Source organism: Emydura macquarii, unplaced genomic scaffold, assembly GCF_026122565.2.
Source record: "Emydura macquarii macquarii isolate MOO-44397 ecotype Brisbane River unplaced genomic scaffold, CSIRO-AGI_Emac_v2 contig_2473, whole genome shotgun sequence".
Lineage (NCBI taxonomy): Eukaryota > Metazoa > Chordata > Testudines > Chelidae > Emydura > Emydura macquarii.
The window spans coordinates 17,763,562-17,783,238 of NW_027132610.1; the positions used below are offsets into that span (position 1 = coordinate 17,763,562).

Sequence of the window (19,677 nt, forward strand, 5' to 3'; positions counted from 1 at the left end):
CCTTCGTAGGCCCTAGGCACACTTGCCTTCATAGGCCCCCCCGACCGAAATAACTAATTTGATTTTAAGCTATTAATAAATAGTTTTTAAAATTAAAAAAAAAAAAATTATATATAAAAACTTTTTTCGTAGGCCCTGAAAGTTTCGTAGGCCCTAGGCACTGTGCCTATTGTGCCTAATGGATAATATGGCCCTGGGGACAAGCTTTTGTGTTTACACAGAGCTCTTCTTCAGATCTGGGCAACATCAGCGTGTCACAGCTAAATACAAGATGGAACAGATAGTTTAGCACATACTCTAAGGGTCCATTCAAGGTGAAGTGGTCTGTTAACACCCCTTCTCCAGTCTTAGGCCTTGTCTACACTAGCACTTATGGTGACAAAACTTTTGTCACTCAGGGGTGTGAAAAAAAAACCCACCCCTTGAGCGAGGTAAGTTTTGCTAGCATAAGAACTTGTGTGGACAGTGCTATGTTGGTGGGAGATGCTCTCCTGCGACATAGTTACCGCCACTCATTTAGGAGGTATTATGACAGCGGGAGAGCTCTCTCCTGTTGACATAATGTGGCTACACAAGCGCTTTTACAGCGGCACAGCTGTACCGACACGGCTGTGCCATTGTAAGTTTTAAGTGCAGACTAGCCTTTAGGGGGGAAAGAAAGGTGGGGGAAGGCCGTTCTTAGGGGGTTATAGATTGTTGTAATAAGCCATCAATTCAGTGTCTCTGTTCAGGCCACAATTTTTAGTGTCTAGCAAAGTTATGAATGGAAGCTCCCAAGCTCATCTTTTGAACGTGTTGTGCAGGTTTCCTCTGAGGATCAGGACTGCTAGATCAGATATAGAGTGATCCCTTTGTGAGACATGTTCACGCACAGGTGATAGGGTGCTTTTTGTCTTTTATCATTTTCCTGGGTGAGTTCATTCAAATGATTGTCTGGTTTCACACACACAGTTGTTAATGGGGCACTTAGTGCCCTGGATGAGGTCATGGGCACTTCACCTTGAATGGTCCCTTGAAATATGTATTAATTACTTATGCTAAACCGTCAGTTCCACCTCGTATTTAGCTGTGACACTCGGAGTACCTTTCCCAGCCCTGAAGAAGAGCTCTGTCACTTGAAAGCCTGTCTCTCTCACCAACAATAAAAGATATTACCTCACCCACCTTGTCTCTCTAATATCCTGGGACTGACATGGCTACAACAACACTGCCACTGCGTGCAACATTACTGTAAAATATTCAGGAAGGTCTTTTCCTTTTTCTCCCCAGACCCCACCACCACCACAATTGTTTTTAACAATGTATGTGATGGCTAAGTTATGAAAGTGGCACCTCGGGAAGCACTGCAGCTTGAAACCTGATTAGCAATAAAAGGAGCAGATTACAAATTCTTCCAAAGGGCTTACGTTGTGCCCGCATTGCAGTTTCCCATCTGCTTCATTACTAATTACTGTGCTGCATGGGAGCATCGCTGCTCAACTTATTGCTTCACTAATTAAAACAAATGTTTTTAAAATGGCAATAAAAATGCAATGATAACGATAACTCTATTCGTACTATTTAATTATCTGAGCAGTATTTTTATCTATTGTACACATTATTATTAGCAGCCTTGGAAGGATTAGATTTCTTTATTAGTAAATGTTGGTAATCATCGATTTCACACACAAACGGACAACAAAATAGTTCCATCAATAATAATAGAAATTTACAGATATGCAAAGTAAGAAAAATGCAGCTTGAGAACTGATTAGAGTTTGATTTAAGAATATTTACTTTGTATATTTTGATGTGATGTTGTCTTTCTCTTTCATATCTTTATGAAACTGTGGAAATTTAAATATATAAAAATTGAAAAAAAGCTTAAAACATTGGCATTATCTGTCAAAATTATATAACCCCCCCCCCCCCCCCCTGAGTTCTGCCAAGCCTAATTATTATTAATGATGTATGTAGCACTGAGGGTGCATGCATCACTTTACAAAAGGTAAATTGGTCTAAATAAAGACAAGACTCTCTGCCCCACCGAGCTGATAAACTAGAGGCACAAGTGGCTACAGTGCAGTGATTAAACACTGAGTGTTGTATGATCTTGTCCTGGCATGCATTGGCTGGGAAACACCCTGTCATAGTTCACTGACCAATGGTAATAGTAGATTCAACTCACTTGCATCTATGCTGGTACTGAAGTGGCAATTAGGAAATGCTTCTACATTTCCCCAAAGGGCTAATTCTCTCATATCCGCTTTGATCTGTTTATGCCCTGTTATTAAGATGGCATGAGAATGTGGGTTTTTTTTAATTAGTCCCTGTTTTGGGGATTAGTTTCAGTTTGGGGGTGTTTGCAGAATCCAACACTTTGACAGCTATGGCTGCTTCTCCTGTGCTAGGGATTTCTGGTGGTTTCAGAAAGTAAATTTCCTTTGTTATTTGTTAAAATTCTCTCCTGATTTAATTCATTGCCCTGGGAGGATGGGTCCAGTTACATTGTTTGCAACTTACAATAATAATTAACATCACATTGCATTTTCACCCACAGATCAAAACATGTTTTCCAAAGGTGGCTATTGTCCTCATTTAACAGATGGGGAGACTGAAGAACAGAGAAGTGAGGTGACTTGCCTGGGAACACCCAACAAATCACTGGCGGAGTTCAGGATAGTAATACCCAAGTCTCCTGGACCATACCACCTTTTTACAAATAGAAAGAAGAACCTGTTGGTCTGTATTAGTGAGTAGCTTCCAAGTGAAAGCACTGCCAGCCCTGGGCAGCAGGTATCATAGGCCAGAGGAGGCTAAGCCACTCCAAACAGCCAGATGTGGCCCCGCCCATGCCCTGCCCCAAGGCCCTGCCCCCTCCTGCTGTGTCACACTCTTCCCCCATGATCCCAGCCCAGGCAGATGCTGCTCACTCTTCCCGCCCCCTGCTCAACCTCACCCCCAAAACAGATGGGGACTGGGGCTAAGGTAGGCCAGCCAGTTGTCTGGGAGTTGGAGCAGCTGGAGCTGGCGCCAGGGCCGCCTTGCTGGGGCTGCCTGAACAGTGCTCTGGGGATGGGACAGGAACTGCCTGGCTGGCACTCCAGGGCTGGGGCCTCCCAGTGCTCAGGTTGCCCAGGGCTGGTTAATTTCTTTCACCACTGCTCATTATATCACATCTCAGCTAGTAAGCTTTCTTCCTACTGGGAAAAAATGCACAAAAAAGGATCATGCAACTGCAGACTTACTGCAAACATTTACCACATTTTAATAATAGACACCATTGACAATATATACTTCATCATGTGTTTTCTGTGTCCTGGAGGTTGTGAATTAATCATTTCTCATTCTAGCCCTAAATTCAGGAGTCCCTTTTCTTCAGATGCAACATCAATCATTTTAGCAAGTACAATACTGTATGTTTTTATGAGTCTTGTTAAGCATTAGCTACTCAGTAGGAAATAGGAATACTGTATAGCGAGCTAGTCTTGGAGCTTTTGGTAACCTAAATAGGACCAAGTTACAGTGCTCTGTATTGAGTCAGAATGAGAGTGCTTTTAAATTCAGGGATTGCCTAGACCAAGCTGGAAGTTTTTGAATTTTCAAATTAACATTTTTCAGGAAAGTTTTATGTAATTTCTTTTAATTACCTTATAGAGTTGGCTGACATTTTTTTTTTAAATTAGAAACTGACAAAAGTTTCTGTGTGTGAAAATGTTTTGGCATTTTGTGACCAGCTCTAGGATTTTCATTTAGAAAATAAAAGTGTTAGCATTTGACTTCAAACAAAAGACATCAATAGAAGCAGAATCCTTAGCTTATAACTCTTTAGGCAGCTTCTTGATCTGTGTTATTGCAGAGTAAATCCTAAATTACTCCATTGTGCACTGGTATAACTGAGATTGTGGAACTACTGTGGGCTGGGTTTTTTTAAATGTTGCCAAAGCATCATGCAGGCCTATGACAATGTATAAATAATAATGATCTGTTTATTACAGTTGGTGTTCAGAGGTATTTGCTAGTTGATGTTGATAAAGCACTTTGAATATGTAAAGTGCTATACAACTGTTAAGGGGTAGCATTATTAATATAATTGAGGTGAAACATATGAAAGATGGAATTCTGTTACTATGTGTTTAAAAGTCAGAAAACTGCTGTGCTGTTCCAGATAGCAACTGCAGCCTGGCCTCCACCCAATGTCTACCAGAACCTGACTGGCTGAGAAGTTAGTAGCACTACAACCTCAGCCAGGGCACAACCCCCAGGAGCCCTGATTGGAGGATCGCATGGCTCCACCAGTTCGGCCAATCAACTATTTAAGACAGAAGGAGGCACAGGAAGTTGCCTGAGAAATAAGATGATTTCCTGTTGTGGCTATATTGGACTCTGCTTGTGCCTGCCTCCTGCACCTAACTCTGTTCGTGATTCCTGCTCCACTCCTGTTCCCACAGTGCTCCTGCTCTATGTTTGATCCTGGCCTCTCCTCCAGTTCCTGCCCTTACCTCAGTTCCACCATCAGTTACCAGTCCTGGCTCTGACCCTGGCCTCTGCCTTGACCCTTGGCTCTGGCATTTGGTATCTGACCTTGGCTCCGACCCTTGGTTTCTATTCCTGGTTCTGACTCTGGCTTGACCCCAGCCCCGCTACTTGGCAGTTGGCTCTGGTGCTGATCTTCATCTTTGTTCCCTGACCTAGACATCTGCTCTACCCACTAGACATGATTCTTATTCTGTTCTGACTGCTAGGCCAGACTGCCTATATCCTGGTCCATATCAATAGCTATCTAAATCTAAGGGGTGAAGAGTATTTACAGTATAATCCTATTTATATCGAGTTGTGACTGACTGTCTGCCACTCACACCTCCTGCTCGTGTTCTGGAAATTAGCTTGCGGCAACGCCCTCCTGTCCAGGGCCTGTGCGCCATCCCTCTTCCCTTCCATATGTCGTCAGGGCTCTCCACCGTCTTCGAGGCTTGGCCCTCTAGCCAAGCCATGGATTCTGCAGTCCCTTTTCCACCACTTGTTTCAGTGGCCGCTATAGTCTGCAGCTGCTCCCTTGTATCAGGGCCTCAGTACCTCCTCCACCCTTGTATCAGGGCCTTCTGCTCTCGCTGAGCCATGGCCATTAGCCACTTCCCCACCCAGGGTGCTGATCTCCCTCAACCTACTGGACAGGCCTACAGCCTTCCCTCCCTGAGCTCCTGGGAGTGACTGCCCTGCTCGCTACTCCCCTTTTTATACTGGGCTCCTGGGTCCTGATTGGCTGCCCTGCTGCTCCTGCCCATTGGCTGCTCCTCGCTCAGCCCTCCTTAACCCCCTCTTGGCCAGTGAGGGGTAGGTGCCCTGCCACACAAGTGTTTCAGGAAGCTCTAAAATGGATAGCAACAAGAAGAAGATGATCCAGTGGTTAGGGGCTAGTGGTTTTGGGACACAGGTTCATTTCTATGTTCTGCCACAGACTTCCTTAGCATCTCTGTGTCTCAGTTCCCCATCTGTAAAATGGAGATAAAACATTTCCCGACTTCACAGGGATGTTGTGAGGATACATAGAGTAAAAATTGTGAAGTGCTCAGATGCTACAGTAATGATGGCCATATAAGTACATGAGAGAGAGCTCTTAAATTCAGACTAGAAACTAGGAGCAAATTTTGAACAAGATTGCGTTTTGAATACTTTACGTAGGGAAGTGGTGGATTCTCCATTACTTGAAATCAAGTCTTTAATTCAAGATTGGGTGTCTTCCTAAAAGATATGCTATAGCTCAAACAGAAGTTATAGACTTCAATGCAAAAATTATTGTTTGAGGGTCTTTGGCCTGTGTTATGCAGTGAGACTAGATGACCATAATCCTCTGTCTGGCCTTAAAAAAATATCTATGAATAGAGGTTGATCCATTCCACCTATTGATATCAGGGGGCATAACCATGCTTTAATTCATTAGTAGTTTTGTTTAACCAGGAGCAGTTGGATGGCATTTACCTATATTTATTTGGGAAGGGGGGAAACAAATAAGTTAACAGCATACTTACGCTTGTGAGTCCACCTGTAGGACTGACAAACTGAGTCTCTCCGTGTCCTCACATGAGCACAGAGACCTTGAATCAGTGTTCAGACTAAGGTTTGGGTTTATTTATATCAAAAATCAACACAACAAAAAAGTCAACCTAAGTCCATCTACACTAGAAAGTTTTGCTGGCACAACTATGTTGGTAGGGATGTGATTTGTGTTTGTTTGTTCTAATGACATCACTATGCCACCTAAAGCCTTAGTGTAGATGAAGCTATACTGCCAAAAAAGTGCTTTTGCCAGCACAGCTTATTTTTCTTTCCAAACTGGAATAAGCTATATCTACAAAAACACTTTTATACGAGTATAACTGGATCTACACTACAGGAAGGGGGGTTGCTGCTATAGCTATACTGGCAAAGCTTTTCTAGTGCAGATTAGGCCTGAGCCTCCTCCCTGAATATGGCTGTTTTCAGGGCTTCCCTCCAGCACTTGTTCTGTCCTAGTTCCCTCTCCAAAAATGACCACTCCCACCTCCCTTATGTTTAGAGTGGATTCCTAGATTTTTAAGACCGGAAGGGACCAGCGTGATCATGGAGTCTGACCTCCTGTATAAGACAGGCCAAAGAACTTCCCCCAGATAATTGCTAGAGCGTAATTGCTAGAAAAACATTCGATCTTGATTTAAGAAGTGTCATCCTCCATGACCCTTGGTAAACTGGCTCAATGGTTAATTACTCTCACCGTTAAAAATTTACACCTTATTTCCAGTCTGAATTTGTCGAGCTTCAACTTCCAGTCATTGGATCATGTTATTCAATGAGCTCTGAAGGGATCCCACACCTGTTAACACAGTGTGACAAAAGCAGCCATCCTGATATTCTTCTGTCCACTTTGGTGCCATACACAACAGGAGGCATGAATGATGGGGTGTGTGTTTCCAATGAGTATTAGGATGCTCAGCGAGCACCACACTTATTTCAAACATGAGTTGTGCGCATTTAAATCCCAGTGAAAGACTAGTACAATGCCCACTGACCACCTGGTCTGGTGGTTGATCTGCTGTGAAGGGGTGTATACTCCACAAAGGCCCTGAAAGGATTAATGAGGGCGTGAACATCCAGTCATGTTATCTAACTGCATCTGGAGAGAGGCCCAGCAAGCCCAGCAAGCTAGTGAGCAGCCAGAAGTGACCTAGAACAGCCACCAGAGGGGAGGAGGCTCTGTTGGGAAGCCCTGACAAAAGGGCAGGAGCTGGATTCCCAGGGAGGGAGCCCTACGAGGTACTTACTTGAGAGGTGTGTAAGGTTCTTCCAAGGAGATTGGAAGTAGGTTTTTATTTATATTTTTATGCCTGGATTTTGTTAGAGGATTCCAGGGGAGGGCCCTGAGAATCCTGGCCCTTAAATGAGGGTGAAGGAGATGTCGCAGGGGACAAAGCCTGAGAAAGGCTGGGTAGGAAGAAGCACAGGGAAATAGCAGCAAGGAATGAGAGTGAGCAGACCTTGGCTGCTGGTTATAGGGTACCTGGGCTGGAATCCAGTGTAGTGGGAGAGCCTACCAGACACCAAGAAGGTGACGTGAAGCCCTTGAAAAGGAGATAAGGACCAAAGGAGAGCCCTGAGAGAAGGGTGTGAGGATCACAGGGCCTGGAGTTGGGGCTGAAGAACTTTTGGTGAGGCTGTTGGGACTGTTTATTTTGTTAGACTCTTTGTTACCCTGGAAAAAGTCAACTGAACTGTGACATGGGCAGTAGGCCAAGTTAAGAGAGGAGAGACCACCACAGTAGTGGAGAACTGTTACAGGATCGCCAGGCAGGGAGGAAGCTGCTATGTACAGCCACAAGGAGGCGCTCCAGTGGTGAGTGAACTCCTTTACAGATACCAAGCTAAGAACAGGGTGTCCTGAGTTCTATTTGTGGTTGTGCCACAACATCCTGTGTGGCCTTAACCTCTCTCAACCTCTTTGTTCCTTGGTTTCCTCATCTGTAAAATGGCGATAACACTTCCATAACTGACAGGGATTACATTTATTATCGTTTGCTAAGTGCTTTGAGATCTTTGACTGGAAGGTGCAATATACTGTGCATCTAAAGTACCATTCTTCTTCTTTTGAATTGGTTGACATAACGCTGTTGGTTCCTTACAGAGCGATCTACAAAGACATCATTATTTACTCATCCATTAGCAAGAACAATGGTATGCACGTATTCCCTCTCTCAGGGGCGTGTACAAGGAATTTAAATTTGACTGCTTTTGGAAGGAGCTTGCTCTCTCCGTTGCGGCCACGGGGCCAGAGAAGCTTTGTGCCTCTGATGATTATTGGGGAGGCCGGTGCCCCTGCTTGCCCTCCCCCCTTAGTTCATGCTTCTGCCCTCTCTCCATACTGTATCCCCAGGATTCCATATGGTTATATATTATTCATATTCAAAACATATGTCCTGTTAATTCATTACATCTCTAACAACCTTTGGTAGAGCTTGTCCCATCTTGGCTCAGGGGATTGTTCCCCATCTGTTGGTCAATAGGAATGGTCAGTCTCATGGCATTGTCTGTCCAAGTTTCAATTACTTCACTGCCTTGATAACATCCCTTAAAGACTGTGGTGGGCTCAGGCATTTAAAACTAAATAAAGTCATAACATACCACACTGGTGTAAAGGAGAATGCCTTGCAGGAAGAACAAGTGCCAAATGCTGTTGGACCACAGTGTGAATGCAGATATTTTACAAAACTAAACTTAGTTAAAAAATATTACAGGGGATGACTGGGGTGTATATGTCCATGTAACTGCTATGACTTTGTTTTCTCTGTGCTGAACCTTTAAACTTCTTAGGGCTTGTCTACCTAGCGTGGGAAGCCATGAATCTATAGTTTGCCATACACTAATTGGCTGTGTGCAGTACATCAAAGCACATTATGGAACTTTTAACGTGTAGCAGGGTCCACGTGGCCAGGTAGAGCATGGCAAACTAGTATGCTGTAAAGTCACATCCTCGCTTGCCATGCACTAAATCGCTGTGTAGACAAGTCCTAAGATATCTGCAGGGACGGCTGCTCTTTTGTGAGTCAGCACTGATACAGCATCTTAACAAAAGAGACACAAACTGTGCTCCCTTAGAGCCTTTACCTTTATTCTTTCTTGTTTCCTTTAATCTGCAATAAAAGTCAATCAGACGGAAAATATTGCTCCTTTAGTACAGAAAAAAACAGAACGGAAATTTTACCAGCCGGCTGAATAGCTAAATAACAGCTTTTCAACCTACATTAAATTTCAGGGCTCTCAGCCCATCCCAACTGACGCTCTGAAAATGGGGTATTCATCTGCACAATAATAACTTTATTTGAAAACACCCCCTTCCCCACATCAAAATGCTCTGGTAGCTGTCCCATAGAACAAATAGTTATGTTTTCGTTTGCACCAATGAAATACTATACCTGACATATTCAGAGCTTATGCCTGCTGAAATTAAATATGTTAGTCTTTAAAGTGCTACAGAACTCTTGTTGTTTATATCTGACATATTTCAGCATATTCTTCAGGGGAGCAATGGGGCTGGGAGGGATATTGGGGATGCCGTAGTTATTATATGGATGTTGTCCTTGCTTCATGTCATGGTAGTCTGCTTCCAAAAAGTTACCTCTATGATCTGGTAAATCATTTGGGGCACATCTACAATTACAGTTAATGGAAGCAATTGCTTCTAATAGCATAGGCATTACAATATGTTGAATAGTATGCCCTCATAATATTTTGGTTTTATTGCACATCCTAAGTGGCTACAAGCCACAGTTCTCTAGTCCTAAAAAAGAAGACAAAGACTAATAAATATAGTTCTCAGTTGATCAAGGTTGTCTTGCTGGTCAGTGATGCTCTTTGTAGTTTATGTATTGCAAAACTTAGATACCAGGACACAAGACAGCTTATTTTAAAAAATTCTTTATTTTTTGTACTACTGTTGTATATTTCAAAGTTTCGGAAGAACATGTGTAAACTGCCTTTTATTGTGATAAAAGCCAAGTTTAACAAAGCCCTTAGACACATGTCTAAATCCAGCTCTATGCAGCAAGCGCTTAGTCCTGTTGCCCCGATCCAGTGAAGCATTCGCTTAGCTTTAAGCACTGACATAAATGGGTGTTAAGAACACACTCTAAAGCAAAGCACATACTTCAGTGTTTTTGCTAAGTCAGGCCAAAAATGTTCCAAATTTCCCAAAATCTTGCTACATCCCCAAATCCCCCTTCTTCAAATCATCCTCCTGATTCAATTAGCAAGATGCTAAAATTATTCAAAAATCAAAGTATTATTTCTTAATGTATTTTTCTCTTTATTAACTTTTAATACACTCCACAGATTTCAAAAGGAAAAGCTGGGTTACATTTTTTCCCTCTGATGTTATTAATAAAAATGTTACAATTATGCCTTCAAATTTAATGACACTCTATAATTTGACTGTTGCGCAGCTCTGTTGGTCGTCCTGTTTGTCACGTTTTATGACAGATTGGACTATTTCCATACCTCCTATTTCACATCAGTCACAGTCCTGGCTCTCAGTACTTGCTGTGCCATATATTTAATGACTGACACGCAGACTTGTACAATTTCTTTATTTCGTCACTTTCTTTTCTTTTTTGACATGCAGCCCTTCTCTGTTCTAATTACTCTTTACTATTCTCATTGCTTTATATCTCCCAAAAGTTAGCTCTGTAGATGTGTCAGGAATGATTTTGATGACAATGCTGCCGTTTAAAAATATGCAAGCGTTCTCATTAGCTATTTATTTCTCTTGTTAAAGGATTTATGCTGATCTGGCACTAATGATTCAGGCCCTTTGTCACTCTCTGTAGAAGCAATTCAGAGCTGTCAGCCAGGTGGTGGAAGGCTCGCCCCCCCCTTTGACTCGAAGACGTTCTGCCTCCTCTAGCAACCTTAAATCGCAGTCCGCATTGCCCACATTGTTCATGTCCTTATATATAAGATTGTGACATTCTACGGTGAATTTATTGCGAATTAAAGGGGGAGGGAGAGAAGGTTCCTTGAGCATTATCTGTAGATATGATATTCAGGTTTCTTGGCCACTCATTTGTTTGGTACCTTGGCCCTTGGCATCCTTTTGGAGAGCTCTCTTTCCGGTGCATGGGGAGCGGGACAAGCCAAAGAAAAATGCTGCCCCCTGCCACCTGTGCGACCACAGAGACAGATGACTGGTTTGTGAACCACCTCCTGACAGCGCAGAGAGCCCCTCCAAGTCAGAGGAGGTGGCAATGGAAATGGCAAGCAGGGCCTACATTTGTACCACATTGCCTGGTACTTTCTCCATTGCCTGTGCCCAGGATCCCTGTCCCACTGATCCACAAGCCCCCTGGAGCAGCAGTAGCTGGCTGGTGAGGGTGGGAAAAGGAGGGGGAGACCCTCCTCCAGCAGCCTCAGGCCCCTGCTCCTGTCTTGTCCCCGCCTCTCCCCGTCCCCTCCCGCCGAGCAGCCAAGAGACGGTCCCAGGGACGGAGGCACAGGCACCACAAGAAGTGCTTGGGTAATGGAAGAGTGAGCAAGGGGTTGGGCAGCTACATCATTCACAGAAGGGAGGGGAGAAGCTGGAAGTGGAGCAAGCCGTGAGCTGCTGGGCTGGTTACAGACTGGAAGGCTCCACTCCCTACATTTCCCCCTTCTTCTCCTGTGCAACACGCAGCAGCCCGGACTGCTCCCTTTGACTTCTCCTCTGACTGCTCCTTGGTGGGGAAGAGAGGAGTGGCAGTGATGACCTCCATGGGGCAGCAGCCATGGAGCCTTGCATTGAGATAGGGCGAGAGAGGGGGACTTGGATTCATTGTCTTTGGGGGGAGCAGTGTCACAAGGTGGCTGGCCCCTGTAAATGAAGCAGGTCCAGCCCCCCGGGGCCAGAACAGGTGCTCCCACTTGGGCCAAGTAAGAGGGTGGGACAGCACCTGGGATAATCTGAGCGGGAGGAGAGCTGGTGAGAGACAGTCAGGAGACTGGAGGAGATCTCTGAGGAAAGCTGCAGCCAGCTCTCTGCAGGCCCTCCCTGGCCAGAGGGAGGAATTACCAGGAAGCCAGTGGAGGGGGTGGCCTGCTGACCTGGAGAGCCGTGGCCATAGCAGGCAGGAGAGAGCTGAAGGCTGAGAGCAGCAGCGGAGATGCCTGCTTGCTCTCAAAGGGCCAGAGAGGGCTGAAGGCTGGGAGTGAAGCATGGAGTCGAACCGGAGAGCTGGGGTGAGGGGCTGAGGCTCTACCTTTTCTTGACATAGTGTCTGCACTATGGTTATGAGACTTGGGCTATGGTGTATGTGCATGGGGCTTTCTTTTGGAATAGATTAACCCCCATTTTATAGAATCAGAGAAGATTAGGGTTGGATGGGACCTCAGGAGGTCATCTAGTCCAATCCCCTGCTCAAAGCAGGACCAACCCCATTTGCACTCAGAGCTATATCTGGGGACACTGAAGGAGGGAAACTGAGGCAGGTGTGCCTGTCATGCCACAGCCTCCCAAAGGAGGGCCCTTCCAGGTGGGGCTGCCCTATGACAGGTGGCCTAGTCTGAATTAATTGCATGGGGAGCAACCTGGGCAGAGACTATCCCTAAACCCCCTTCTAGTGCCCAGAGAAACCCAGACACAGTCCTTCTCTTCAAACCCATCAGTCCCTGAGCAACCTGTTGGGACCCCAGCCCAGTCACCCCTCCATCTGTAACAGGTTCATAGAATCATAGAATCATAGAATATTAGAGTTGGAAGGGACCTCAGGAGGTCATCTAGTCCAACCCCCTGCTCAAAGCAGGACTAACCTCAGCTATATCATCCCAACCAGGGCTTTGTCAAGCCTCAGCTTAAAAACCTGTAAGGATGGAGATTCCACCACCTCCCTAGGTAACCCATTCCAATGCTTCACCACCCTCCTAGTAAAAAACTTTTTCCTAATGTCCAACCTAGACCTCCCCCTGCAACTTGAGACCGTTGCTCCTTGTTCTGTCATCTGCCACCACCGAGAACAGCCTAGCCCCATCCTCCCTGGAACCCCCTTTCAGGTAGTTAAAAGCCGCTATCAAATCCCCCCTCACTCTTCTCTTTTGCAGACTAAACAAGCCCAGTTCCCTCAGCCTCTCCTCATAAGTCCTGTGCTCCAGCCCCCTAATCATTTTGGTTGCCCTCCGCTGCACTCTCTCCAAATTGTCCACATCTTTTTTGTAGTGGGGGGCCCAAAACTGGACACAGTATTCTAAATGCGGCCTCACCAATGCCGAATAGAGGGGAATAATCACTTCCCGTGACCTGCTGGCAATGCCCCTCCTAATGCAGCCCAATATTCCATTAGCCTTCTTGACAACCAGGGCACACTGCTGACTCATATCCAGCTTTTTATCCACCGTTACCCCCAGGTCCTTTTCTGCAGAGCTGCTGCCCAGCTCGTCGGTCCCCAGTCTATAGCTGTGCATGGGATTCTTCCTTCCTAAGTGGAGGACTCTGCACTTGTCCTTGTTGAACCTCATTAGATTTCTTTTGGCCCAATCCTCCAGTTTGTTTAGGTCACTCTGTATCCTATCCCTACCCTCCAGGGTATCTACCACTCCCCCCAGCTTAGTGTCGTCCGCAAACTTGCTGAGGGTGCAATCTACCCCATCCTCCAGATCATTAATAAAGATGTTGAACAAAACCGGCCCCAGGACAGACCCCTGGGGAACTCCACTTGTGACCGGTTGCCAGCTAGACATGGAGCCATTGATCACTACTCGTTGAGCCCTATGCTCTAGCCAGTTCTCTATCCATTTTATAGTCCATTCATCCAACCCATACTTCTTTAACTTGCTGATAAGAATACTGTGCGAGACAGTATCAAAAGCTTTGCTAAAGTCAAGGTATATCACATCCACCGCCTTCCCTACATCCACAGAGCCAGTCACCTCATCATAGAAAGCAATCAGGTTGGTCAGGCATGACTTTCCCTTGGTGAATCCATGTTGACTGTTCCTGATCACCTTCCTCTCCTCCAAGTGCCTTAAAATGGATTCCTTAAGGACCTGCTCCATGATTTTTCCAGGGATTGAGGTGAGGCTGACCAGTCTGTAGTTCCCTGGATCCTCTTTCCTCCCTTTTTTGAAGATGGGCACTATATTTGCTTTTTTCCAGTCCTCAGGGACCTCCCCCTGTTGCCACGAGCTTTCAAAGATAATAGCCAATGGCTCTGAAATCACCTCAGCCAACTCCCTCAGCACCCTCGGGTGCATTGCATCCGGCCCCATGGACTTGTGTATGTCCAATCCTTCTAAATAGTCTTGGACCCGTTCCTTCAGCACTGTGGGATGTTTGCCTCCTTCCCATTCTGTGCCACCCAATACAGCAGTCTGGGAGCTGATCTTGTCTGTGAAGACAGAGGCAAAAAAGGCATTGAGTACCTCAGCTTTCTCCACATCCTCCGTCACTAGGTCGCCCCCTCATTCTTTAAGGGGCCCACTCTTTCCCGAATCTTCCTCTTGTTGGCAACATGCCTGTAGAAACCCTTCTTGTTCCCCTTCACGTCCCTTGCTAGCTGCAACTCCAATTGCGCTTTGGCCTTCCTGATTTCATTCCTGCACATTCGAGCAGTGTTTATATAATCCTCCCTAGTCATCTGACCAAGCTTCCACTTCTTGTAAGCTTCTTTTTTGCGTTTAAGTTCGCCAAGGACATCTTTGTTACCAAACATGTTTATTGAACTTGTACAATGAAAAACCATTATCATTGCTAATTATTGCCTGACACACAACAGAACAAGGGTACTCCATGCTTTGGCTGTTTATCACACATTTGGTGGCTTGTGACACACATTGGCAGGTTTGCAGGTTGAGATGTCTGGTGTCCATTCCTCCTTAGTTGTCTCAGACTCTCCCCATGGCAAACTTTTGGGTGCAAATGAAACCCAGTCCCAATCTCCTTGACCTCCTCCTCTTGCAGAGCAAAACGAATGGTTTGCATGAGCCTTTGAAGCTATGAAAAAATATACCTGAGGTGTTATCCTCAGTCTCCACAAGGGTTCCTCTGCCTTAGTGCTTGTTGACTCCAACCAGGAAAACCATCTGGAATTTGCATATGTTGTAAACTTCTCTCCCAGCCAGAGACCTTTAATGCACACCCACGATTACATCACAAAAGGGTGCAAAACTTCATGGCTTGTTTTACACTTAAAGCAAGAGCCCCTCCTCCCCCCAGATCCAGTGTGTGCAGTTCAAACACTCACTGATTAGTCTCTGTTACTTACCAACTGATCTATTCAAAATGCACGTGCTTTGGTAAGCAATTGAGAACTTCTTGGATACATTTTGTGTTATTTCGTTAATTTAAAATAAATGGCACTGTTGCCAAATAACCCATTTTGTTTAGGAACCCCCGTTTTGTTTGTAAGGAACTCAGATGTAAGGGTTGTATCCCTGAAAATACTGTGATGTTACAGTAGCATGTTTTGAGGATTGATTCCCTGCCTCCTTAATGACCCTTTCTTGTAGCTATACAAGCAGGCCCAAGAGGACAGTTATATTAGTGTGAAGTTGGAATAACTTCTTTGCAGTCCATGTCTCCACTCCATTTCTTACCCATGTACATTCAGTTAAATCAGTGGATTTCCTCTGGGTTTGAACTGGTGTGAGATGAGAATGAGGCTTATGTGGAGGGGTGTGGCATAGGAGCTGCTATAGAAACTGCACGCTACCAGAGGATTTCCTCAGTGTGGTTTTAGATCAGATTTGCACCATCCTAAGGAACTTGTGAATTAAGGTTCTGTAGCACCTGGCTGGCTCCCTTCTACAACATAAGCACTCCTAGCATCTTCATATGCTGAATCTGGGGAGGAGAATACTCCAAATTCTTTTTCCTATGTAATGCTTTTGGGAGATTGGGTGGGGGAAACCAGCTTTTAACAACTTTATTCTATCTGGTATATAGTCACTTCCTCACCATGACCCTCACTATGACCCACCTGCACCAGATCAGCAGACATGCTTTTGAAAGAAAGAACATTTTTCTTACCTGCTAAATGTCATGGCTGTTGATTTGGTACCACTCTGTACTCATTGCAGGGGTGCTAAATATAGCTGAACTTTCTTTCTTATGGCATTTCTTTTACTCACTCTCATTAAAAATAAAAACCCTCAGAAATGGCCAGAATTAGGGGTTAAATTCACCCAGCACAAGACTTATGTACCATCTGAGTTCTACTTAAGCCTCAAGCCTCAGGTGGGCGCTGTGTACAGGGGTGAATGAATTCCACCCTGTGTGAACAGCCAACCAAGTCTGTCCCCTTCCCAAGCCATAGGCTTATGTGTGCCAGTCCAAATGCCATCCTAAAGCCCATGCATGTTTTAGGCTAGATGAAGTGTTTTAAGGGGAGCTACTAGAGGTCTGAAAACATATTGGTGTAACTTTTATCCTACTAAACTTCTGGCTGTTCTGTACTGTGTTGTGTAACTCCTTAAGTAGCACAACCATTGTATTATAATGACAGCACTATCACCGATAACGCTTTACTTGGCTCTACAAGGAAAAAATGAATAGGATGTCTCTTAAAAGCATTTCATGTACTTAGGTTCTTCGGAAGGGAAAACATGTCTAATTTTAGTTTAAATGGATGTTAATTTGACATGTTGATTTGAGTAATAGAGATACATTCCCAGATTTTTTTTTACATTAAAAATATGTTAAATGACAGGTGCCTTTTAAATAGTCTTATTTTCTGAAGGATTTTTTTTTTCAGTGTCTAATGATACAGCTCTAAAATGTACAATAAGCAACGCTCCTGAATTTGCAGGAAGTTAGACTGGAGGGCCTGATGGGTCATTTCCATCTCTAATGTTTATGACTATAATAAGGGGATGCAAAACATTCCTACTTTGGTTGAGTTAATTAATGAGAAGTTTTTCACGGGGCAGGTATTCATCAGGAGGTGTGCATTCATGTACTTCTAAGATAAGCCTTTGTGTGTAATTTGTTCTGAACACAATAAAACAGGAGACTCTAGCTCATCCTTCAGTAGTTCACAAATGTAAGAACTGTTTTTGAAAGTGTGCTTGACTTACCGTTTATACATTTCTAACAAAAGCAGAAGTCTCCAAATTCTTTAGTAGGGATTGTTAAGGGCTCTCGCGTTATGATCTGACCCTTTTAAAGGTAAAACACTGTCTGAATCTGGAACAGGTTACTAAAGCTACCACACCAGATGCAAGCACAATAATCTTGGCTCTTTGGCTTACTATGTTTATACCACGTTGACTCTGATTAAGGTTTTTCACAGTGTGCCTTTGTCCCTCGCCCCCTTTTGTCCCACCTCTAGCTGCAACAAAGAGGGACAAATACAAAAGATTTATTTCTGGATCAGCTTCTCCAGTTCTGAATTTGATGAGTTTTTGAAGGAGAGAGTTTTGTTTTCTCTTCAGAAATAGTCTGTCAGATATGAAAGAGCGAGAGAACAAGCTCCGTACAGTGGAACTCACATCTTTCCTGAAAACCGGACATCCCCAAAGTTCTGTTCCAAATTTTTTTTCTGGTCTTTGTTACAAACAGGTATATAGACCTTGACCGCACATTGCACCCGAGAGTTATCTAGGGTTTTCTATAAGGAGCTTGTGAGGAATGAATTCCTAGGAGAGAATAGCGCTCCTCAGCTTGCGTCAGACAATGGCAGCGCCGCAGCTAGATATGACCCAAGGCTATGTATGTAGCCTTTCTTCCCACTCCCCGACAGTACTGATTTATTTCCCCCTTTCTGACTGACCGACTTGCACCTCTCTCCCCGACTGACATCCTTCCCCTGTTATTGTTGGGTTCCTTACTCCCTCCCAGTTTTAAACAGATCATCTTCCCATGCAGTGCAGTGTGATTCTGGGGTGACACCCAAACAGATGGAGCTGGAGTCGTGGAAGAAACTAAAGGGTGACCAACAATGATCTATCCACATCAGACTCCAGAGAGCAATGATGAGGATGATGAAAAGCATAATGTTGGGGACAGACAAGAGTTTTCTCATCGCTAACTTTAGCACAATGACTCTTAAATATAAAGAGGGGGCCTAAATCACCACTGCCTTACTCCAGTGATATGCTGATGTAACTCCATAGACTCGAATTACACGGGTAGATCAGCAGTGACTGAGAGATTAGAATTACAGTGATCTTGGACTTGGCTGTTTAAACTTCATTCTCATGTGAGTCAGAACCTATGGCACATCAGCCATCCATTTTACAGGGGAGAGGTTTGAAAACCGGGCTGTACATGACAGCTTCATGCCATTTACCAGTGCCAAGATCACAGAGAAATAGATAATGTAATGAAAACATAAATGCAATCATCTTGAAGCAAATAACACTGTAAAATAGTTCTACTGAAATTCCATTAGGGCTTTTATCAGGTTTCTGGAATCAAAGAGGCTCTTTCAGAAGGGTAATCGAAGCGAAGAGGGTAACTGGCTAATTACAAAGCTGCTTCCGCACACAGGACTTTCCAAGTTTTTGTTTTGAACTCAGCAAAATAATGTACACCTTGTTTTCATTCCCTCAGGCTACCCTCTTCCTCTAATGACATCTGGGCCACGGCCCCCAGGAGCATTGATAGCTATAGCTAGAAGTACTTGTTCGCCTCTCAGAGGGCCAAATGCGCCCTCCCAGATAGATTTTTCATCTTCTTGGAGGGCTTTTTCATCTTCTCGGAGGGCTTCTTCCTCCTCCCAGAAAGCTCTTTCCTCTTCCAGGAGGGCTTTTTCATCTGCCCAGAGAGCCTTTTCTTCTGCCCACAGGACCTTGTCCTCAACCAGGAGAATCTTGTCCTTTTCCCAGAGGACCTGATCCTCCTCCCAGAAAGCCTTGTCCTTCTTCCAGAAAGCATTATACCCCTTCCAGAAGTCCCTGTACCCCTTCCAGAAGGCTTTTGCTTCTTCCCGGAAAGCCTTTTCTGCCTCCCAAAAGGCATTTTCCTCTTCCCAGATGGGGTTTTCCTCCTCCCAGAAGGCCTGGATTGCCATCCTGAAGGCCCTGATCTTCTCCCGAAAGGCATTCATCTTCTCCCGAAAGCCCTTGACCTGCTCTTGAAAAGCCTTGATTTCATCTCGAAAGGCTTTCTCATCCCATAGCTTCTTGATAAGCTTCTTCTGGCGGGAGGCGTAGGACATCAAGCAGCGATGGCAGTTTTATTCATTCACTTGTCAACTTTGATGAAGCTCTCATCACTTATGGAACCTTGTGAGGGCAAGACCTGGTCCACACCCAGTCCAACCTGTCACATCCTATGGCCCATCAGACAGAAAAGTGTCATGGTGTCAGCAACGACTATTGTCATTGGAATTGCTCAAACATATGCATTAACTGTGTAAGTGAGGGGGTTTAAAACATGGCTCTACCATAAATAAAGATGTTTACAAAGTGAAAAACCTTCTCTTTTGACGGCACTTATATAGCATCAATTAGTGCAGTATTCGGGCAGAGATCCTGTACCTTATTGTAGTATAACACCTGGACCAAGATCTTCCAAAGGGATTTTCCAAAATGACTTTGGGTGCCTCTGGTTTTTGAGTGCCCAACTTGAGATCTTTAGGGAGGTTTCTGAAAGTATTGAACACTCACCCTCAGAAAATTAGACCCCTTGATGGTGCTTCAAAGTGGGTACCCAAAAATGGAGGCATACACAATCATTAATCACCTAACCAATGGAGAGAGAAAATA

General features: G+C 44.6%; 1 protein-coding gene across 1 annotated transcript; it reads right to left on the minus strand.

The window, feature by feature from the left end:
* Positions 1-18,407: 18,407 nt before the first annotated feature.
* On the minus strand, positions 18,408-19,127 carry CCDC70 (coiled-coil domain containing 70). Its single transcript, XM_067562753.1, has one exon. It carries the CDS (start codon positions 19,125-19,127, stop codon positions 18,522-18,524), a length of 606 nt encoding a protein of 201 aa, XP_067418854.1. The 3' UTR covers positions 18,408-18,521.
* Between the last annotated feature and the right edge of the window lie 550 nt (positions 19,128-19,677).

Excerpts from the sequence above, each read along its gene's own strand:
- CCDC70 (XM_067562753.1), bottom strand. The coding sequence starts at position 19,127 with ATGTCCTACGCCTCCCGCCAGAAGAAGCTTATCAAGAAGCTATGGGAT.